The sequence below is a fragment of the Periophthalmus magnuspinnatus genome, chromosome 12 (assembly GCF_009829125.3).
Source record: "Periophthalmus magnuspinnatus isolate fPerMag1 chromosome 12, fPerMag1.2.pri, whole genome shotgun sequence".
NCBI classification, from domain to species: domain Eukaryota; kingdom Metazoa; phylum Chordata; class Actinopteri; order Gobiiformes; family Gobiidae; genus Periophthalmus; species Periophthalmus magnuspinnatus.
This window is the reverse complement of record NC_047137.1, coordinates 18144365-18168159: the sequence shown is the minus strand read 5'-3', so window position 1 is coordinate 18168159 and position 23795 is coordinate 18144365. Positions and strand designations below refer to the sequence as shown.

Sequence of the window (23795 nt, the reverse complement as noted above, 5' to 3'; positions counted from 1 at the left end):
GTGTGTCAGATGCCCTCCCTGTGTGTCAGCTGCCCTCCCTGTGTGTCAGATGCCCTCCCTGTGTGTCAGATGCCCTCCCTGTGTGTCAGATGCCCTCCCTGTGTGTGTCAGATGCCCTCCCTGTGTGTGTCAGATGCCCTCCCTGTGTGTCAGATGCCCTCCCTGTGTGTCAGATGCCCTCCCTCACCACACACAGAGCAGCAGCGCCATCTCCTGTTCATGAACAGAGTTACTTCAAAATACTATTACTCAAGTAGAAGTACAAAGTACTGCTCCAAGAAACGACTCAAGTAAAATTTTAAAAAGTATTTGAAAAAGTACTACTCAAGTAAGAGTAATTTTCTAACTACTGTTACACTGTAGAATATATGAAGTAAAAGTACAATATAATACTGGAGTAAAAGTACTGTTAGTGGAGTATTATATTGTGCAGTACTGTTACTTTACTTCACAAAGAGGTTTGACTTTTCAGCCACAAAACATCACAATCCAAGAAACATGAATCCAGATAATTCACATTTAATTGATATTTGTACATATTCACAACATAAACTGTAAATTCACTTCTTTTTAATACAAATCTTACATAAAATCAATCACTGTTTTTATCCCTTTTTATCTTTAACTTGTTCCAATATTTATATTTGTAACAATAAACCCATGACATATGAGTTAAATCACAATGTTCAACAAAAGGACAGTTCAGCAGGTGTCCATGAGGTGGCGCTGGTGTCATGACCATGTGCTTATAACACCTTTACAACAGTATTTCAGGTACTTGGTAATAAAGTCAAAATGTACATTTAATGTGACATAAAACCCAGTAAATGTGATATTGTGTGAAAAGCGTTTGATAAATGTCATAAATAACATCAGTCCAGTGTTTGTTTCATCTTAAACTGGTTTGGATTAGTTTGACCCACGTTGTACTTTGACACTTGACCTTTAGCTTAGCAGGTTAGCACAACACCATCACAATGTTTTGTTTTTTTTGTGTGTTTTTTTTTACCTCCTTATTGTTTTATCATTGATTACATTTTGCCAGAAAGCTCCAGATTTTTATTTTTTATTTATTTATTATTATTAATAGTAAAGGTATACAACATTTGTGGCTTAACAGAACAGTTCCACAATTAAAAGTCAGAACAGACAGATTATTATAACTAAGTACAGAACAGAAAAAAATAATAATAATAAATAAAAAAAACCAAAAACAAATAAATAAATAAATAAATAATAATAATAATAATAATAATAATAATAATAATAATAATAATAATAATAATAATAATAATAATAATAATAATATAAATAAATGAATTGGGAAAAAAAATTATAAATATATACTAGGGGTTATCTATGAGATTTAGAACATTACAATGTGCTCAAAAACCTTTATAAACTTTGTTCCACTTTTACCCACAACACTCAGTTTAACCTTTGACCTCTTCTAACTTTGATACTTGACATAAAACTGGTGATTTTCGTGTTCCAAACCTGTAAATAGAAGAACAGACAGATCATGTGTTGCTTTACTTCAGGAGGATTCTTCCTCTGCAGCTCTCAGTCTACTCTCCACCAACACTGCGCCACACTCGCCATCTACTGGACAGTGGAGGAAATGCACTTTAACTCAAACAGATAATGGAACCACATCAACTGTTGAATGAAAATCAAATCCTCAAATAAGAGAAGAACATTTTGAGGGGTGTCTGTTTTTACACGTGGCATTTTCCAGCCTCTACACTAGAAAAGTACCATTTGTTTTAAAAGTTCCTGGAGTAAATGTAACAGTCCTCCCTCCTCTGAACCTGTCAAAGTGGAAATCTCACACTTGTTCAAATGGTTTTCTCTTTTTCCCATAATGCACAGCTCTGGTTCAGACTGTTCAGGTTTAGTTCGTTCTAAACTCTTGAGTCACATCTTGAGGAAACATTCTTTGGCGTTGCTCCAGACTTGGATTCCCTGAAACAAAAAACACAAAAAAACAACAAAACGAGGGACTTTATACAGTTTGAACAGAAATGCAGCTGAGAAACAGAAGTGAAGTTAAAGCTCCTGTATCACACAAACTCATCCATGTTCTACTGCTCAAAAACACACTGGACTTGTGTTTTGTTTCATTCACACGTGTTTGAGTCGCACTTTATTATTAGTCTGTGACGTCTCCAAAGCTCAAAATGGGACGTTCCACCTTGTGATGTCATCGAGTGGGAGTTTGTTCAAGTTGAGACCTACTTTTTAAATAAATCAGGGTCGTTTGATGTCAGTATTTTGTACATAAACACTGTATATTTTGACAGTATTGATACTTTGCAGCTGATGTCATCAACATTCTCTGGGGGTGTGACGCTAACTGGAGGCACTGCTCTGTCTGAGGCTTTGTTTTAACACAATCTGACCAGAAAGAGCTGGTTTAGTCACTTTTTTAGATTTATGTCAACGTTTTTGTGTGTTTCGCTGAACATTCCACCATAGACATACATGTAGAACCCCCCCCCCCCCGGCGTGTCGTCCCTGTAAAGTCTCAGTATATCGCGCACATACGGACCATAGACACATATGTAGTACAGTCTCATCTCAGTATATCACGCGCACATATGGACCATAGACACACATGTAGTACAGTCTCAGTACATTACGCGCACATACGGACCATAGACACACATGTAGTACAGTCTCAGTATATCGCACACATACGGACCATAGACACACATGTAGTACAGTCTCAGTATATTTCACGCACATATGGACCATAGACACACATGTAGTACAGTCTCAGTACATTACGCGCACATACGGACCATAGACACACATGTAGTACACGCACATATGGACCATAGACACACATGTAGTACAGTGTATATCGCGCTCACATACGGACCATAGACACACATGTATATCGCGCACATACGGACCATAGACACACATGTAGTACAGTATATATCGCGCACATACGGACCATAGACACACATGTAGTACAGTCTCAGTATATCGCGCACATATGGACCATAGACACACATGTATATCGCGCACATACGGACCATAGACACACATGTATATATCGCGCACATATGGACCATAGACACACATGTAGTACAGTCTCAGTATATCGCGCACATACGGACCATAGACACACATGCACAGTGGGTCGTACCTTCTTGCACATGGACACCTGCATGAGGGCGTAGCTGATGAGCGCCTCCTTCAGGTCTTTGTCCTTCTGTTCTTTAAATCTCTGCATGTCGACGAGTCCCCGCTCCACCTGCTCCCTGCGCACACACACACACACACACATGTTGGGTTTCCATTCCTCTTGGGGACATTTATTTCCTGGAGTTTGAATCTTTGTGGTTGAATAAAATCAGACGTTTGTGAAGCGACGGAGGAAAATAATGTCACTTTTGCCTGTTGTTCTGATGCTGCTGTTGTTTATATTTTCTACCTATAAGTATTTTATTTTATTTTTAATCTTATCTTTTTAACTTCGTGTCCTTATTTGTATTTGTGTTTATTCAGTGTTTTTTGTTTCTCTTTTTCACTGCAGTAAGTTCTGAGTTTGTGAACTGTGTTTCCCAACGATGGCAATAAAAGTCTAATGATTCTGAGTCTGATAATGTCACTTTTGTTTATTTATACAGACCATAGACTTTATATAAATCAGTGCTTCTCAATTATATTCTATCATGCCCCCAAAACAAAAACAAAAAACAAAAATAAGAAAGTAATATAAATCAACTTACAACAAAAAATACTTTAATAACATTGCTTTTTTGTAAAATGTAAAATGCATAAATTTCCTTAAAATTCATATAAATATATTTTTTTTATCCTTATTTGAACTATACACATTTTTGAACAACTGACTGAACCATTTGATACTGAAAAAATAAAATAAAATGAAATTTAATTATTATTATTATTTTAAATTAAATAAACATCAAATTAATAAATTAAAATGAAATAAATATGAAAATAATACATTAAAATTAAATAAATATCAAATTAAAACATTAAAATTAAATAAAATCAATAAATAATAATAAATTAATTGATAAGCAACATTAACAAGACAAAATAAATAAAACAATTTGTCCAGTTTTTTTTTTTTTTTTTTTTTCTTTATCAAAATGAAGACGTCTGGATTAATGGGGCATTGAGTTTGTTTTTCAGGGCACAGCTTTTCGGGTTTGAACCTGACACTTTAACTCTCAGCTCCTGCTCAGTTTATCTGGACTTTACTTTTCGTGTGACTTTGTGCGTCTCTTTACCTCCGTCTGTCTCTGTCTTTCTTAAATGTTTTTCTCTCGTGTCTCTTTATCCAAAGTGTCTCTCTGTGTCTCTGTTCTCTCTCTTTGCTGCGTCCGTTCTGTCTACAGTTACAGTTTGTGCTCGTACATTAGTGTTATCTCTGTGGTTTAGGGCCTGTGCTCACTCTGACAATGAGAGCACAACTGCCACCTACAGTAGTGGACGTGCAATTACCTCCTTCTAAAAAAGCTGTGATATCGTGACGTCATGGGTGTGTGTGAGACTCACTGACACTCCAGCGTCTTGTCTTTGACCCCGTCCTGACCTTCACAGATCAGCTCCTCCAGCAGCTTCAGCCGAGCCTCTCTCTGCTCTGGAGCCTCGGCACCAAACAGTTTATTTGTGACGCCTTTGAGCGAGAACGTGCGCACCATCTGAAACAGAACAGAGGATAAGAGACGAGTCAGAGGAGGAGGTGAGGGGAGGAGGTGAGAGGAGGAGGTGAGAGGAGGAGGTGAGAGGAGGAGGTCAGAGGAGGAGGTCATTCTGTTGTCTTTTATTTTCAGTCACTTTTATGATTTCACAGTAAATATGTGAAAAGTGAAAAAGCCTGAGTTCCTGTTGAACATCACATGGTTCTATTGTCCCTGATAATGACACATGTTTAACACAGAGTCTCACAAATGAGGAGGAGGGAGGAGGAGAGAGGAGGAGGGAGGAGGTGAGAGGAGGTGTTTAACAGAGTCTCACAAATGAGGAGGAGAGAGGAGGAGAGAGGAGGAGAGAGGAGGTGAGAGGAGGAGAGAGGAGGAGAGAGGAGGTGTTTAACACAGAGTCTCACAAATGAGGAGGAGAGAGGAGGAGAGAGGAGGAGAGAGGAGGTGAGAGGAGGAGAGAGGAGGAGAGAGGAGGTGTTTAACACAGAGTCTCACAAATGAGGAGGAGAGAGGAGGAGAGAGGAGGAGAGAGGAGGAGAGAGGAGGAGAGAGGAGGTGTTTAACACAGAGTCTCACAAATGAGGAGGAGAGAGGAGGAGAGAGGAGGAGAGAGGAGGAGAGAGGAGGAGAGAGGAGGAGAGAGGAGGTGTTTAACACAGAGTTTCACAAATGAGGAGGAGGGAGGAGGAGAGAGGAGGTGTGAGGAGGTGTTTAACAGAGTCTCACAAATGAGGAGGAGAGAGGAGGAGTGATGAGCAAGCTCTGACTCCTGACATGAGGAGGTGTGAGGAGACTTCTGTCTAAAATCTTTTACTTCAGCACAAAAATATAAAAAATAAAATGTGTCTATAGTAAAAATAATGAGACTGAAACATGAGGTTTTTTGTTCTTCTGTTTTATATTTCACTTTAAACTCTGTCTGTTCTTTATGGGACACACGAGTTTATGACAAAACTAAAAATGAAACCACAATAATAAATTATTAATGATTAGACAGATGAGGATCTAATCCCTGCACTTTGGACCCCGGATAAGTCTTACAGAGGTTTATTTTATATTTATTACTGATCTTTGGACTTTATATTTCCTTTATATTTAACCTGCCTGATGTGAAGAGTCTGTTTCACTTGTGACAGATTCAAACTCCAGACGACGTTTGTCCTTGAGGTGAGAACAGTTTGATTTAAATGGTTAAACTCTTGGAGCTTTAGTTTGTCTGTTATATTAATAATGTTAAAGTGCAGAGTTTATGTGAGTTTGAGTCACATCTGCACAAACTCAGCTCTATTTTGTGTTAAACTGTACAACATTATTTTCATTTGAATATTTAAACTCTTGTGTTTTTCCTCGTGGCTCTACCTGGACACAGTTTTAATCCTGAGGTTTTTATTGTAAACTCAAAGTGCATTGGACAGATTCATATATTTATGACGGGGTTTGGTGGAGAGAACCTGAGACAAATGTTTATTATAGTTTATAGTTTATTATAGTTATAGTATTATAGGTTCAGTTTGTCAAGAAAAGAGGAAAACTCAAAGTTCTAAAACAGAATTGCTGCTTTTCAGACGATGTCACACATTATAAACTAAAAAAAAAGATTAGTTAAGATTTTAGCCAAACATCGTTAGAAGTAAAATTTTACTGTGTTTGAGATAAATGAGTCTAATCTGTCAAATGCACTTAATGCTGTTTCAGTCTAATGTTTGATTCTGCTGTTGGTCTGTAGGGGGCGCTATAAACAATACAAATTTCTGGATCCCAGAACAAACCCAGTCCAGATGAGACCAGGTCAGTATTTTTTAATCATGAGCCTGATCTTATTATATGACTTAAGTTTTATTTGTATTGTTTCCTGTCTGTTTGAATAATCTTGTCCTGTATTTGAGTCTTGAGTGCTCATAAATGTGTGTTTTCCCCTCCCCCCTGTCCCCGCCCCCTGCTCTGTTCTTCATTATATTCAAACTTTCAGACGCTGCTTTATGTTTTTAGAAACAATAAACACAAAAATCTGCTGTTTGTTTCTATGAAGTTGTTTCAGTTGTTGATCCTTTTACTCTAAACAGTGACATGGATCTACAACATTTAACCAAATGTAAAATAATAAACTGACCTGAAAAGTACTATGTGACATCACACAGCACTGCCCTGATCACAGCCAGGTGTTTGATACAAACACTGAGTTTGAAGAGTGAAGACCTGAGACCAATCACACTGTTCCTTTTACCTCCAGCCCCGCCCCTCCAGGCTCCGCCCTCCTCATCCTCACTCTCCCCTCCAGGCTCCGCCCTCCTCATCCTCACTCTCCCCTCCAGCCCCGCCCCTCCTCACTCTCCCCTCCAGGCTCCGCCCTCCTCATCCTCACTCTCCCCTCCAGGCTCCGCCCCTCCTCACTCTCCCCTCCAGGCTCCGCCCCTCCTCACTCTCCCCTCCAGGCTCCGCCCCTCCTCACTCTCTCCTCCAGGCTCCGCCCCTCCTCCTCCTCCTCACTCTCCCCTCCAGGCTCCGCCCCTCCTCACTCTCCCCTCCAGCCCCGCCCCTCCTCACTCTCCCCTCCAGGCTCCGCCCTCCTCATCCTCACTCTCCCCTCCAGGCTCCGCCCCTCCTCACTCTCCCCTCCAGGCTCCGCCCACAGGAGCAGCTCTGTTTGTGTCTGTGGGAGTTTAGGTGTGGCACTTTAAATGTGTAACTAAAGGTCTAATCAGTTTTGTCTGTTTAAAATCACCTAAATGTTTTCATGTTTTTAAATGTTGATGTAAATCCCTCTCTTAGTTCATGTGTTTGGTCTAAAGTTCACTCTGTATTAGTTAAACTTTGGATCTGCTCAGATCTGACTCACTGTTTTGTTCTTTACTTCAGGAAAAGGAGATGGAGCCTGGACTTTCCTCCTTTTTATGGACTGGAAAAGTCAAATTATTTTAAGTTTTATCAGTCGATCATTGATTTCCTAAGACTCTATGAAGATAAGAAAGACCTGCTTCGTTTTATCAAGGAGCTACAGGAATTACCACAACAAAGTGAGAAACTTGAGAAGAAGAAAAGAACTGGGCTGATTGTGTCAGCAGTTACTTTAGCTGTTGGAGCTTTAGCTTTAGCCTCTTTCCCGTTCACTGGACTGAGTTTAGTTGCACTGGGACTAGGAGCAGCCGCTGGTGTCGCTGGAGCTGCTGCTGGTGTTGGAGTAAATGCCACATTCAAAAGAGAAATGAAAAACAAACAGAAGAAAATACAGGAGGCAGAAGCAGATTTCATAAACACACTGAAGGAACTGGAGACACGACTGAACCATGTGCAGACAGAAAGTAAAGAGCTGAGACAGAGAGAGGGAGAAAACGAGAGAGAACAACTGCACGAACTGGAGAAGAAAATCATAAAGTTCAAACATCACAGTGTCTCTCTCCAACGACTGTGTGACGACCAGGAGGAGTCAGTGTTTTGGATTATAACCAAGGTCGAGACAATCGAGAGAGAACTTAACAATATCATGACTCTATTTGAATTTACTCTGAAAAGACTAAAAGAGAAATATCCAGATCATTAAAGTCTCTGAAAACACAGATGAGTTTTGTTTAGTGTAGAAATAAAACTGAACTGTGATGAAACTCCTCCCTCATGAGCTCCTCCCTCATGAGCTCCTCCCTCATGAGCTCCTCCCTCATGAGCTCCTCCCTCATGAGCTCCTCCCTCATGACCTCCTCCCTCATGACCTCCTCCCTCATGACCTCCTCTGTTCAGACATAAACCTGAGCTGAAGCCTCTTGGATGAACGCTGAAACGTCTTCAGTCTCTGGTCTAGCCCTGGTTTAGATATGTGTGATGTAAATGTGTATCATGTTGGTGTAAAATATTCTTGTGTCTTGTAAAAAGAAATGAGCTCCTCCCTTCAGAGAAACATAATTCAGTTTCCCAAACACAGACTGTGACCCCAGGGCTCAGCTCCAGTCAAATGAATCTTATTAATGTTCATATCTTGATTTATGGACACAACAGTGGAATAAATAAAATAAATAAAAAACAGTTTAAGACCAAAATGTCTGACAGCAGTTACAGAGGGGACTCAGTTTTTCAGTGTGAAGTGAATTGGAGCCAGAGTCGCTGGAGCCGGAGGTCGGCCCATGATCACTTCCTGTTTGTCATGTGGTGGTTAGCGACGCCCATTTATATAAACAGACTATGGTTCCACCATAAACCTGAGCAGAACTGAACTTGCTGTAAAAAAGTACTGATCATGATCGATTGGGCCAGTTCAACTGAGGCCTGAGGGCCGCATTTGGCCCCTGGGCCATAGTTTGGTGACCCCTGCCTTACACAGACTTGTTGTATATTTACCCCGGTGGCCAGCTCCTCTCTCTGCTGCCTCTTGGTGACCAGGTCCTGGGTACAGACCTCCAGCTCAAACTGCGTCAGCTCATGTTTTCTGCACACGGCCCTGAAAAACACAACCACAAGACTTTAGACCTGATACAAGGAATTAAACAGGGATTTGGACTGTTAAGGGTTTAGACCTGGTTTAGACCTGGTTTAGACCTGGTTTAGTCCTGGTTTAGACCTGGTTTAGACCTGGTTTAGACCTGGATTAGACCTGGTTTAGTCCTGGTTTAGTCCTGGTTTAGTCCTGGTTTAGTCCTGGTTTAGACCTGGTTTAGTCCTGGTTTAGTCCTGGTTTAGTCCTGGTTTAGTCCTGGTTTAGACCTGGTTTAGACCTGGTTTAGTCCTGGTTTAGTCCTGGTTTAGTGTTGGTTTAGTCCTGGATTAGTCCTGGTTTAGACCTGGTTTAGACCTGGTTTAGTCCTGGTTTAGACCTGGTTTAGACCTGGTTTAGACCTGGTTTAGACCTGGTTTACACCTGGTTTAGACCTGGTTTAGACCTGGTTTAGACCTGGTTTAGACCTGGTTTAGACCTGGTTTAGACCTGGTTTAGACCTGGTTTAGACCTGGTTTAGACCTGGTTTAGTCCTGGTTTAGACCTGGTTTAGACCTGGTTTAGACCTGGTTTACACCTGGTTTAGACCTGGTTTAGACCTGGTTTAGACCTGGTTTAGACCTGGTTTAGACCTGGTTTAGACCTGGTTTACACCTGGTTTACACCTGGTTTAGACCTGGTTTAGACCTGGTTTAGTCCTGGTTTACACCTGGTTTAGACCTGGTTTACACCTGGTTTAGACCTGGTTTAGACCTGGTTTAGTCCTGGTTTAGACCTGGTTTAGACCTGGTTTAGACCTGGTTTACACCTGGTTTAGACCTGGTTTAGACCTGGTTTAGACCTGGTTTAGACCTGGTTTAGTCCTGGTTTAGTCCTGCTTTAGTCCTGGTTTAGACCTGGTTTAGTCCTGGTTTAGACCTGGTTTAGTCCTGGTTTAGTCCTGCTTTAGTCCTGCTTTAGTCCTGGTTTAGACCTGGTTTAGTCCTGGTTTAGACCTGGTTTAGACCTGGTTTAGTCCTGGTTTAGACCTGGTTTAGACCTGGTTTAGACCTGGTTTAGTCCTGGTTTAGTCCTGCTTTAGTCCTGCTTTAGTCCTGGTTTAGTCCTGGTTTAGACCTGGTTTAGACCTGGTTTAGTCCTGGTTTAGACCTGGTTTAGACCTGGTTTAGACCTGGTTTAGACCTGGTTTAGTCCTGGTTTAGTCCTGGTTTAGTCCTGGTTTAGTCCTGGTTTAGTCCTGGTTTAGACCTGGTTTAGTCCTGGTTTAGTCCTGCTTTAGTCCTGGTTTAGTCCTGGTTTAGTCCTGGTTTAGTCCTGGTTTAGTCCTGGTTTAGTCCTGGTTTAGACCTGGTTTAGTCCTGGTTTAGTCCTGGTTTAGTCCTGCTTTAGTCCTGGTTTAGTCCTGCTTTAGTCCTGCTTTAGTCCTGCTTTAGTCCTGGTTTAGTCCTGGTTTAGTCCTGGTTTAGTCCTGGTTTAGACCTGGTTTAGTCCTGGTTCAGTCCTGGTTTAGACCTGGTTTAGTCCTGGTTTAGTCCTGCTTTAGTCCTGCTTTAGTCCTGGTTTAGTCCTGGTTTAGACCTGGTTTAGACCTGGTTTAGTCCTGGTTTAGACCTGGTTTAGACCTGGTTTAGACCTGGTTTAGACCTGGTTTAGTCCTGGTTTAGTCCTGGTTTAGTCCTGGTTTAGTCCTGGTTTAGTCCTGGTTTAGACCTGGTTTAGTCCTGGTTTAGTCCTGCTTTAGTCCTGGTTTAGTCCTGGTTTAGTCCTGGTTTAGTCCTGGTTTAGTCCTGGTTTAGTCCTGGTTTAGACCTGGTTTAGTCCTGGTTTAGTCCTGGTTTAGTCCTGCTTTAGTCCTGGTTTAGTCCTGCTTTAGTCCTGCTTTAGTCCTGCTTTAGTCCTGGTTTAGTCCTGGTTTAGTCCTGGTTTAGTCCTGGTTTAGACCTGGTTTAGTCCTGGTTCAGTCCTGGTTTAGACCTGGTTTAGTCCTGGTTTAGTCCTACCTCAGGGCCTCGGCGTAGGACAGATATTCTTTGAGTTGGTCGGCGTAGTGCTCCTCCTCCTCCAGGATGTCGTCTATAGAAGCTGCAAACCTGAAAACACAAGACAAGACTATTATTCATTTAATAATAATAATAAAAACAACAAGAACAACAATAATAAAACAAACTCTGACCCTCCTCCTGTTGTGCCCAGACCCAGACTCAGACCAGAGGACACAGACTTTTCTGTGGCAGTGCTCAGACTGTGGGACAGCGCCCTCTGCCTGTCACATCCTCTCAGTGTTTAACACAGTTTAAGACCAGACTGAAAACTCTTCTCCCTGGTATTTAAATGGAGGTTTTACATTGTACTTTACCATGAAATATCAAAAATGTAAATGATATAATTTCTGTTATAGTCTCTATAAAATCAGACACAGAGATGAACTTGTTTCTGGAGTAAAAATGATCCACAAACTTATTTTAAGATGTTTCCACCTCAACCCGCTCCTTCAGTTGTGTCATAGCAACCAAAGAGCCAATCAGGAGCGAGGCTGTTAAAGGTCACGCCTCTTCCTGTGCCGCTGGTTTAGCTGTAGCGGTTGTACTCACGCGTCCATGTGGTGTCCGGCGCTCTGCAGTCCGTCCCCCATCTCCCTCTCGATGGCGCTCCACTCACTGAAAAAACACAAAACACTTGACTGTAGAGGAACAGTCCCAGTGTCACATGGTACTGACATTTCAAACTCCATTTTGATACTGAGGAATCGACTCTATCCAATCCAATCCACTTTATTTATATAGCACATTTCATAAACAAATTGTTTCCAAAGTGCTGCACAGAGACAAAGTGACATAAAAAAATAAAATCAATAAAATCAATAAAACACATAAAAATAAATAAAAGAAATAACAGAAAAGAAAAACACAGAGGACCACACAACTCACGCGGTGTTAAAAGCCAGAGCATAAAAGTGGGTCTTAAGACGAGACTTAAAACACTCTACAGTGGGAGCTGTTTGAACGTGGGGGGGCAGGGCGTTCCACAGTTTAGGTCCAACCACAGAAAAGGCCCTGTCCCCTCTGGTTTTAAGTCTGGTCTTAGGGACCACGAGCTGGAGCTGGCCCTCAGACCTCAGAGCGCACCGGGATGTAAATTTTGATGAGGTCCGAGATGTAATCTGGGGCCAGACCATTCAAAGCTTTAAAAACAAACAATAAAATCTTAAAATCAACTCTAAAATTAACAGGAAGCCAGTGCAAAGACGCAAGAATTGGTGTGATATGATCGTGTTTTTTGGTTCCTGTTAAAAGTCGTGCAGCAGAGTTTTGGACTAACTGCAGTCGGTAAAGCGAGTTTTGTGAAATGCCAGAATAAAGTGCACTGCAGTCGTCCAGGCGCGAAGAAATAAAAGCGTGCACGACTTGTTCAAAAAGTTTAAAAGATAAAAACGGTTTGACTTTGGATAAAAGCCGCAGATGATAAAAACTAGATTTTAAAACGCAATTAATATGCTTGTCAAATTTAAAATCGCTGTCTATGCTGACGCCAAGGTTGGTGACTGTGGGACGCACATAATTTTGAAGAGGTCCCACATCCGTGAGGACACTGCCAGAGCCAAACAGTATAACCTCGGTCTTTGCTTCATTCAATTTTAAAAAGTTTTGGGCCAACCAAGCCTTGACGTCACATAGACAGTCGAGTAGGGGTGTCAGGGAGCAGTTGTCTTTTTTAGAAATTGGTAAATAAATCTGGCAATCATCTGCGTAAAAATGATATAAAAGGCCATGTCTTTTAAAAATGTCCACAAGCGGGAGAAGATAAAGTGCAAAAAGAATAGGCCCCAGAATTTAACCTTGGGGGACTCCGCTCACAAGTGGGGTGAAGGATGAGGTCCCCCAGCCTGACTGTGAAGGACCGCCCTGTTAGGTACGACCTAAACCAGTCCAAGGCAGTCCCCCTGACACCCACACAATATTCAAGACGGTTTAAAAGAGTTGAGTGGTCAACTGTGTCAAAAGCTGCAGTCAGGTCTAAAAGCACTAAAATGGCAGAATTACCAGAGTCTGTCATTAAAAGCAGGTCATTTAAAACCTTTAAAAGTGCAGACTCTGTGCTGTGAAACGCTTTATAGCCTGACTGGAAAGTGTCCAAAGTTCCGTTTGCATCTAGGAAAGGCTGCAGCTGTGCAATGACAGTTTTTTCTAAAATTTTCGACACTAAAGGGAGTTTAGAAATTGGTCGATAATTAGATAAAATTGTAGGGTCAAGACCAGGTTTTTTGATCAAAGGCTCAACAACAGCTTTTTTACAAAAAGAAGGAACAACACCAGAATACAGACTGCTGTTAACAATCTCTTTAACAAAATTTCCAATAGTTCCCCAAACCTCTTTAAAGAACCGAGGTGGGACTGGGTCTGTGGGACTGGGTCTGTGGGACAGGAGGATGGTTTAAGTTTATTCACTATCCCTGTAAGCACAGACAAAGACACAGGCTCAAACTGACTAAAAACATTTGAGCACTGAGTTGTTATGGTGAGGTTAGAAGAAAGAGACAGAGTAGATAAATTAGCTCTAATATCCTCAACCTTACTATTAAAAAAAGATAGGAATTTTTCACAAGTGTCCCGCGTCATCTCCAGTGTAGTGGATGGATTAGGGTTCAGAACAGAACCAATTGTTTTAAAAAGAACACGGGGTTGACTGCAATTACTTAAAACGAGTTCAGATAAAAACTTAGTCTTTTCAGCTTTAACAACACGCTGATAGTTTTTCCAGCTGCATTTGAGTATTTGATAATTCACCTCCAATTTATTATCTTTCCACTTGCGCTCAGCTTTACGGCACTCACGTCGTGCTGCGCGCGTGGTTTCATTGAGCCAGGGCTCTTGTTTTGGTTTTGGACGCAAGCCTTTCAAGGGGGCTACATCGTCCAAGACACAAGTACAAGTGGACAGAAATACATTCATTAGTTGATCCGCATCCATGTATGCGGAGGTGGGGCATGTTAACAAAGATGCCGTAAAAAGAGGAGAAAAGGCAGCGGCTGTGTCTGACTTGATAAGTCGGCTTTTACGCACAGAAGCAGGCAGTGGCGTGTCATTACAACAAGTAAAATCAAACATTACTGGACAATGATCAGAACAAACAGCATTCCCAACAGAAACATTGTCAACGTGAAAACCATAAGACAACACAAGGTCTAAAGTGTGTCCGTGCGTGTGTGTGGGGCCAGTGACATGTTGTGTCAAATTAAAAGCATAAATAAAGTCTAAAAACTCGTTGACCATAGGTTTTGTAGGACAACAGACATGCACATTCAAATCCCCAACTATTAAAATCCTATCATACTGAGAGGACATCAAAGCCATAAAATCAGAAAGTTCTTTAATAAAGTCTTTGTTGTACTTAGGTGGTCTGTAAATCACAGCGCACAACACTGGATCTGTCTGTCGCAGCTCAAAGCAACTAAGTTCAAAAGAGGAGAAAGGACCCGGTGATAACATCCTGTGATAAACACAGTTCTTTAAAACAGTAGCGATACCGCCACCACGACCAGTGGTTCTTGGCATGTTGATAAAAGTACAGTCAGGAGGTAAAAGCTCTGAAAAGGCGGCAGACTCACCGGTGTTGATCCACGTCTCAGTTAAAAACAGTATATCCAAACAGCGCGACTTGAAGAAATCCTGCAGGACAAACGTCTTGTTCACGATAGATCGTGCATTCAGCAGCGCACACTTTGTTGGAGCCACAGGCTCATCAGCCGCTGGGGCAGCCCGGCTCAACGACCGGAGATTACCGGGACACACACGTGAAGCCCGGCGAAAAGAGGAACGGCACGGGCGCAGCGCGTAGACCTCCTCCAGTTGCCCGACGATGGGAATCAGCCAAGCGCCGACCGGAGCAGGCGTGCGTCTCGCGAGATACCGGCGAAGACAGCTCGTGTATTCCTGTGGAAATGAGGAGGACCACACCCTGCCGGGAGAAAGTGCCAGCCATGCCTTCAGCTTCACAAGCCGCCCAGCTCGTATTCCACGGCGTTTACGCTTCCTTGGTGGGAGCGCGTTGACCCGGAGGAGACAGTCGGGCACGTCAGCCAGGTAGAAGGACTTGGACTTATTCGCTTCATAGATTGAACATGCACCAAGGTTTTGTCCAATGTTTAACAGCTCTTGACGATCATACACCAGCAGTGAGTTGACGGTCCTCTTAAAAGTAGTTAAAATCAATATAAAACATATAAAACCATGCAGAGCCAAGCGGCGAGCCAGCAACCCCGGCGCCATCTTTTAAGTCAGGATATATTCGATACCGATACCATGATGATGAAACCATTTCTTTTCTGTGTCTCAGATCTGACCCTCACTCTGTTCTTTCGTGGTCAGTGTCTTTGAACAGCAGACTGTGTCCTGAGCTGTTCTCTGTGTTGGTTCTTTCTTTTATGGAGCGATGTTTAGTTTCTCACTCTTCACTGAACGGAGGAGACACATCACTTTGTTTGTGTCTCTGTGTGTGTGTCTCTGTGTGTGTCTCTGTGTGTGTGTCTCTGTGTGTGTGTCTCTGTGTTTGTGTCTCTGTGTTTGTGTCTGTGTGTGTGTCTCTGTGTGTGTGTCTCTGTGTGTGTGTCTCTGTGTGTGTGTGTGTCTCTGTGTGTGTATCTCTGTGTGTGTCTCTGTGTGCGTCTCTGTGTGTGCGTCTCTGTGTGTGCGTCTCTGTGTGTGTGTCTCTGTGTGTGTGTCTCTGTGTGTGTGTCTCTGTGTGTGTGTCTCTGTGTGTCTCTGTGTGTGTGTCTCTGTGTGTGTGTGTCTGTGTGTGTGTGTGTCTCTGTGTGTGTGTCTCTGTGTGTGTGTCTCTGTGTGTGCGTCTCTGTGTGTGTGTGTCTGTGTGTGTCTCTGTGTGTGTGTCTCTGTGTGTCTCTGTGTGTGTGTCTCTGTGTGTGTGTGTCTGTGTGTGTCTCTGTGTGTGTGTCTCTGTGTGTGTGTCTCTGTGTTTGTGTCTCTGTGTGTGTGTCTGTGTGTGTGTGTCTCTGTGTGTGTCTCTGTTTTTGTGTCTCTGTGTGTGTGTCTCTGTGTGTGTGTCTCTGTGTGTGTGTCTCTGTGTGTGTGTCTCTGTGTGTGTGTCTCTGTGTGTGTCTCTGTGTGTCTGTCTCTGTGTGTGTGTCTCTGTGTTTGTGTCTCTGTGTGTGTGTCTCTGTGTTTGTGTCTCTGTGTGTGTGTCTCTGTGTGTGTGTCTCTGTGTGTGTCTCTGTGTGTCTGTCTCTGTGTGTGTGTCTCTGTGTTTGTGTCTCTGTGTGTGTGTGTGTCTCTGTGTGTGTGTCTCTGTGTGTGTGTCTGTGTGTGTGTGTCTCTGTGTGTGTCTCTGTTTTTGTGTCTCTGTGTGTGTGTCTCTGTGTGTGTGTCTCTGTGTGTCTGTCTCTGTGTGTGTGTCTCTGTGTGTGTGTCTCTGTGTGTGTGTCTCTGTGTTTGTGTCTCTGTGTGTGTGTCTCTGTGTGTGTGTCTCTGTGTGTGTCTCTGTGTGTGTGTCTCTGTGTGTGTGTCTCTGTGTTTGTGTCTCTGTGTGTGTGTGTCTCTGTGTGTGTGTCTCTGTGTGTGTGTCTCTGTGTGTGTGTCTCTGTGTGTGTGTCTCTGTGTGTGTGTCTCTGTGTGTGTGTCTCTGTGTGTGTGTGTCTCTGTGTGTGTGTCTCTGTGTGTGTGAGACACTGGTCCTCTCCTGTTATTACTGCACAATCTAAGAAGGACAGTTTGTTCTTTGTTCTTCTTTGTGTCAGATGCCCTCCCTGTGCGTCAGATGGATTTTGTCACTGACAGAAATGATCAGGGAAAAACACATTTGTCGTTTAACTTGGACTTAAATAAAAATAAATGCAGTAAAATTCTCCAGATCCTGAGTTTGACTTTTGGTCCTTGGACTAAATCAGGGCCACAGGAGGACGACGTCGTACAAACCTGAAAACTCGCCCGTAGTTTCCGTGAACTTTGTAAACTCCGTAAAGTCGATCTGCCACTCTCTGAAAACAACACAGACAAGTTTAAAGATCGATACTGAAACTAAAACTAGTATCGAAACATGAGCAAATATCGATACTAAAAAAGTCCCACTGACAGAAATGAACCTGCCGTCTAAAGAAAGAGTGTTTTCATGCATTATTCTATGTGTGGCCTCTCCCCTCCACAGATCTGACTTGTAAACTCGCCCAGCGCTGTCACAATAATGAGTTTAAAGGACCTGTACCTGTGATTTAGATTTTTTGAAGCCATTTTGTCCATCTGCCCTCGTTTAACTTCCACCAGTACACGCCCCCTGTGACACGCCCACTGGGACACGCCCACTGGGACACGCCCCTGCTGGGACACGCCCACTGGGACACGCCCACTGTCCAATCCAATCCACTTTATTTAAATAGCACATTTCACAAACAAATGCAGTTTCCAAAGTGCTGCACAAATAAATAAAAACAAACGGTCAAGTAAGAAAAATTAAAATAATAAATATGTATATAAAAGCAATAAAACAATCACCAATAAAACAATAAAATCAAATAGCACGCCCACTGGGACACGCCCACTGTGCCACGCCCACTGTGACGTCCGCTCTTCCTTCTCCAGTTTTATTTTCTTAATCGTTGATACTCGTAGATTCTGCAGCGTCGCGTCGTCATTTTGGTCCAAATGTAATAAACGCTCTGCTCTAGTGTGACGTGCCTCTGTCCATAGGGGGCGCCACAGCTACACGCCTCTTTATCGTGACGACGTTTACGGCGACGTCAGCTCCTATTGGACGCCACAGTTTTGTAACGCGGACGTCACCGGATTTGTTTCTTTTATTAAGTTGTTTTAGATGAATATTATGATTTAAAATGTGTAAATTATAACAGAACGATCCACAGAGATGAGAACCATAGAGACACAAGCACAATACGCAAAGGAATAACTTCTCCATGGAGACAAACAGATGGTGCGCCGTCCACTAGAAAAGTTCCGCAGTGCACCTTTAAACAGTTGTAGATCAGACACTTACGGCTCGAGCTCGCAGCAGCTGAGACGTGTGGGACTGGAGCTCGTCACTGTAGTGTTTCATCTCCACAAAACGCCTACAATCAGGAAAACATTATTTATTTCTTTTATTTATTTATTTTATTTTTTAATTTAATTTTTTTATTTTATTTATTATTATTTTTATTTATTTATTTATTTTTTAATTTATTATTTAATTTATTATTATTATTATTATTATTATTATTATTTTTTTTTAATTTATTATTATTATTATTTTTTTATTTATTTAGTTTTATTTTATTTATTTATTTATTTTATTTTTTAATTTAATTTATTTATTTTTATTTTTATTTATTTATTTATTTTAGTATTAATTTAATAATTTATTATTATTATTATTATTTTTATTTATTTATTTATTTATTTATTTATTTTTAATTTATTATTATTTTTATTTATTTATTTAGTTTTATTTTATTTATTTATATTTTATTTTATTTATTATTTGATTTGTTTATTTACTTTATTATTTTTTATTTATTTAATTAAATTTTGTATTTATTTTATTTATTTATTTATTTATTTTATTTATTTTTTATTTTATTTATTTATCCCAAACAGCTCAGTGTGCAGTGTGTTTGATCCCCATTCCCACCATCGCATCCTGCTGCTGTGCCCTTTGGCAAGTCACTGAATTAAAAACCCTGATTATTTATGTCTAGGGCTGATACTAATCAAGACTAAAACTCGATTTGAAACTCGGCCCTTTGAACCTCCTGGACCCTGAGGGATTACACAGATATAAGGACATGAGAATAAAAAAACAGTTTAATGTTCAAAACCACAGTATATTGTCTAAAGAGAGAGTGTTTTTTATACAGACGTGAAAACCTGTGGCTCGTCCTCGTGTCTGTTTTACATTAGTGTAAACTGGGGTCTTACTTGTCTGGATTCCTGACCCTGAAGGTGGCGCTGAGAGCTCTGAGTCTGGAGTCCGCCTGAGAAAACACACGAGTATTTTAGGTTCAAAACACATTTAAAATCATGAACATAATCAGGGATGAGCTACACAGATTCTTCTGTGTCATTATCGGCCGATATTGATACTTTTGATTGATTTTTTTGAGCTTCCCCTTTTTTTCTATGAGCCCTTTTTGAACAGATTAAAAATGGAAACATGGCTGTATTTTTTACCATAGACTGTGTATCTAAGCCTGGCTCCTGATTGGCTCTTTGGTTGCTATGATACTTGAGGTCAGAAATCCAAATATGCAACTCTGCTCCAGATTGACCCCTACACCTGCTCTGGCCTCGACGAGCTTCATGTGGAGCCGAACGCTGTGGGTGGCTCAAAAAATAAAAACTAAAAAACTAAATCTATATCAGCTCATCCCTAAATATAATCTGATAAATATAATCTGATAAATATAATCTGATAAATATAATCTGATAAATATAATCTGATAAATATAATCTGATAAATATAATCTGATAAATATAATTTGATAAATATAATCTGATAAATATAATCTGATAAACATAATCTGATAAACATAATTTGATAAATATAATCTGATAAATATAGTTAAACTTGTCGTACTTTAGCCTGAAATCCCGTGTCGTACACCGCCTCCTTCCATCCATGTTCCTGAAACACAAAAACAGTTCAGTCCTGCTGTAGTTACATCGTTATCATCACCGTGACAAACAAAACTCCGCTCTGGTCTGTGAGAGTTGTGAAAAGTGCTTATAAACTCATCATGGTGAGTAATGAGGATACTCTGAATGGATAAGGCCAGTGAGGAGGAACACTGGACCACTGCAAACTGTTTAAAATGAACCATCTCAGGCCTGGGTGGTGCCTCAGGGTGGAGTACTGCTGTGACGATACTCATATTTCAGACTCGATTTTGATACTAAGGAATCAATTTATCTAATCTTATACTTGTGAAACAGAGACACATCAGTATAAACAGACTCAGGAAAGACTCATTTGTGTCAGTGTTTTAGTATCGATACCTGAGATCAATGAGGATTTAGTTTCGATACTAGTTTTAATATTGATTAGTATCTGATTTCGATATTTCTAACGTCCCTGGGGGGTAGGAGCACCTCGGTGAGGAAGTGGTGCAGGATCTTGTCGTTGGAGAGAACAGGATGTGACGCGACTCGGAGCAGGAAGTTCTCGAGTCCGACTCTGCGCCGCTCCACGAAGTCTGGGTCCATGTTATCGGCCGAGAGTTTATGCCACACGAACTCTGCCTGAAACACAACCACTCAGTTTAGTCCTGGTCCAGTCCTGGTCCAGTCCTGGTTTAGTCCTGGTTCAGTCCTGGTTCAGTCCTGGTCTAGTCCTGGTCCAGTCCTGGTTTAGTCCTGGTTCAGTCCTGGTTCAGTCCTGGTTTAGTCCTGGTCTAGTCCTGGTCCAGTCCTGGTTTAGTCCTGGTCCAGGCCTGGTCCAGTCCTGGTCTGATCCTCGTCCGGTCCTGGTCCGGTCCTGGTCCAGTCCTGGTCCAGTCCTGGTCTGATCCTCGTCCGGTCCTGGTCCGGTCCTGGTTCAGTCCCGGTCTGATCCTGCTCCAGTCCTGGTCCAGTCCTGGTCTAGTCCTGGTCTGATCCTGGTCCGGTCCTGGTCCAGTCCCGGTCCAGTCCTGGTCCAGTGCCGGTCCAGTCCCGGTCCAGTCCTGGTCCAGTCCTGGTCCAGTCCCGGTCCAGTCCTGGTCCAGTGCCGGTCCAGTCCCGGTCCAGTCCCGCTCCAGTCCTGGTCTTACCCTCTTCTCGGGCAGGGGGGGCACTATCACACAGGGGTATGTGACGAGCAGATAGTTCCGGAGCAGCTCAAACTCGCTGTACCTCCTCCACAGAGAGTCCGGGGCCGGGTTCCTGCCGTCGTTCACCGCGTCCATGGGCCTGAAAACACCAGACACGCCCAAAACAGTCAGACTGTAACTGACCTCTGACCTCTGACCTTTGACCTCTGACCATAAAGATGTGACTGTCCCGTGTGCAAGTATCTGACACTCTTAGGTTTTATATTTCACACAGATGCTAACGTGGCTAAAGCTGCAGAGTGTGACTTATTATAATGACAAACGTCGAGACTGAGCAGAGGTCAGGACTGTGAAAGGAGCAGGTCCACACGGTCAAACTGTCGCCGCGGCAACGGTAACAAACACTGCTATGCTAAAAGCTGCTAGCTCTGAGCGCCGTCTGCAAAGAACAAGTAGGAACAAAAAAATAAACTGGAATTAAACAGCCTCTCAAATAAGTGTCCCAATGAAAAAAAAAAATTATGTATTAAAATTAAATTATACATTTTATAATGAAATAATGACTTTAATAATAAAATAATAATAATAATAATAATAATAATAATAATAATAATAATAATAATAATAATAATAATAATAATAATAATGTCTAACAGGCTAAATAAATTGGATCAACATCAACAAGTATTCAAAATGAAGTATTCAAAATGAAGTACTCAAAATGAAGTACTCAAAATGAAGTATTTGTTCTGTATACCTGATCGTTCCTTATAAACTTACATGTTAATATAATGACATTTTATATTGTCACATTTTAAATATAATTCCCTCAGATTTCCCAGTCCTGTTTTAGTCCCGGTCCAGTCCCGGTCCAGTCCCGGTCCAGTCCCGGTCCAGTCCCGGTCCAGTCCTGGTCCAGTCCTGGTCCAGTCCCGGTCCAGACCTGGTCTCTATGAGGTACACGGTGTAGTTTTCGCCCATATTAACGGCGTTCTTTCCGGTTCTTTTCTCGGCCTCTGCGACACAGATCTCCAGTCGTCTGATCAGAGTCGACCCGTCGTCCACCATCTGAAATCAAACAATCAACCACGGGATTAATCAGTCCAATCTAAACCCCTCAGTGTGTGTCAGATGCCCTCCCTGTGTCTCCATGGGTCTTAGTCTGTATAAATATGAGCCTTTTAGATGCTTATGTATTTAGTCAATTCAGTCCTGGTTTAGTCCTGGTTTAGACCTGGTTTAGTCCTGGTTTAGACCTGGTTTAGTCTTTATTCTAATCTGTGATGTATAATTTCATATTAATATAAAAATAAACGTTGCTAATCCTTAAAAACCACAGTCCAAACATAAATAATACTTTTGACTCTTTTAATCACATGTCACAGAATTAAACGTGTTTAAAGTGTTTAAATGTTACAGTCTGTTGTTGTTGTTGTTGTTGTTGTTGTTGTTGTTGTGATGTTCGCTCGTCCCGGGCCAGTGACGGAGGTGTCTTTTCTCCGGTGTGTTCGTGTCGTTTTCGCGGTGTTTCCGTCGTGTTTCAGTCGTGTTTCCGTCGTGTTTCAGTCGTGTTTCAGTCTCGTCTCGCTCCATAAACCTCACAGTGTGTCAGACTGTTCTTACCGCGGTGCTGAGACTCGCTCCTTCCTCACAGCTCGGCTCTGAATCCTCTTCATCTGTGGCCAAAGACTCGTCTCTGCCATCATCCGCCATCCTGCAGCGAGAGACAGAGCGCATGCGCACAACGGCACACGGCACAGAGCAGCAGCGCACACAACACACACACACAACAACACACACAGCACACACACAGCACACACACAGCACACACAATACACACAACTCACAACACACACAGCACACAACACACAACAGCACACAACACACACAACAGCACACACAACACACACACAACAGCACACACAACACACACACAACAGCACACACAACACACACCTGCCTCCTTCAGGGGCCAGAGCTGGTTTAGTCCTAGTTTAGTTTATTATTATTATTATTATTATTATTATTATTATTATTATTATTATTATTATTAATGTTGTTGTTGTTGTTATTGTTATGAATATTATTTATTTATGCATTTTTATTTTTATTACTACTTTATTATTATGACTTTGTTATTGTTGTTCCTGTGTCGTCCTCTGGGGGGCAGCATCACCACAGCCTTATTCTTCTTCTTCTTCTTCCTCTGCCTCTTTCAGGTCTGTGTCTGTGTCTCATTAAACTCTGTGGCTCATGTAGAGCTGGGGAGTAACACTCTAGAGTACCTGTAATCTGGTACAGTTACTCTTTCATGTGGTATTCAGATTACAGTTACTTTTCTAAAATCAAAGGAGCACATGGCACTTTTGTCTTTGAACTGCGCAGAATTAAAGAGAAATAAAAAACAGCTGCTGTGGTGAGACATGTGGATCTAAAGTAAAAACAGAACAAACAAAAATACAGATGTTTGTCTCATGTTTTCACTGTAATATAATGTAACTCTGTGTAGAAGTATTCAGAGTATTCAGAGTACAGTACTCTGATAGGACCACGAATTCACAATAGTCCTGGTTTAGTCCTGGTTTAGTCCTGGTCTAGTCCTGGTCTAGTCCTGGTTCAGTCCTGGTTCTTAGGTCAGTCTTTCATTGGTCCGTGTACCTGAGTACTTTACACAGTACACAGTTTGAGTACTGAGTATTCAGTAAATACATTTTCAGAGTTTCTCGTGTTGAGTTGTATTTACTGTGTTGCCAGGTTACCGTGGAAACAGGAAGGGAAGCGGCTACATCTGTGTTAAAACAACACAATGAACTTTTCCGGCTGTTAAATCAATCGGGCTCTGGATCTGGACCTCAATGAGGCCCGGTCAGGTACAGACAGGGGCGGGGCCAGAGGGGGGCACAGGGGCGGGGCCAGAGGGGGGCACAGGGGCGGGGCCAGA

At 41.9% G+C, this 23795-nt stretch overlaps 1 protein-coding gene and 1 long non-coding RNA gene across 2 annotated transcripts in view; one reads left to right on the top strand and one right to left on the bottom strand.

Moving 5' to 3' along the window:
- LOC117379658 (uncharacterized) overlaps positions 1 to 8018 on the top strand; it is an 80616-nt gene extending 72598 nt beyond the window's left edge. Inside the window, exons 2-3 of the long non-coding RNA XR_008648900.1 lie at positions 6415 to 6476; positions 7545 to 8018. This is a non-coding gene — a long non-coding RNA (uncharacterized LOC117379658). The remainder of the gene's footprint in view (positions 1 to 6414; positions 6477 to 7544) is intronic.
- LOC117379655 (sorting nexin-4-like) lies at positions 1428 to 22567 on the bottom strand. The gene is made up of 14 exons (XM_033976360.2): positions 22478 to 22567; positions 21798 to 21922; positions 20855 to 20993; positions 20196 to 20345; positions 19684 to 19731; positions 19026 to 19081; positions 18106 to 18178; positions 17034 to 17095; positions 11700 to 11765; positions 11109 to 11198; positions 9015 to 9114; positions 4540 to 4685; positions 3158 to 3272; positions 1428 to 1965 (listed from the first exon to the last, which is right to left on the bottom strand). Exons 1-14 carry the CDS (start codon positions 22565 to 22567, stop codon positions 1918 to 1920), a joined length of 1308 nt encoding a protein of 435 aa, XP_033832251.1. The 3' UTR covers positions 1428 to 1917.
- Positions 22568 to 23795: the final 1228 nt, after the last annotated feature.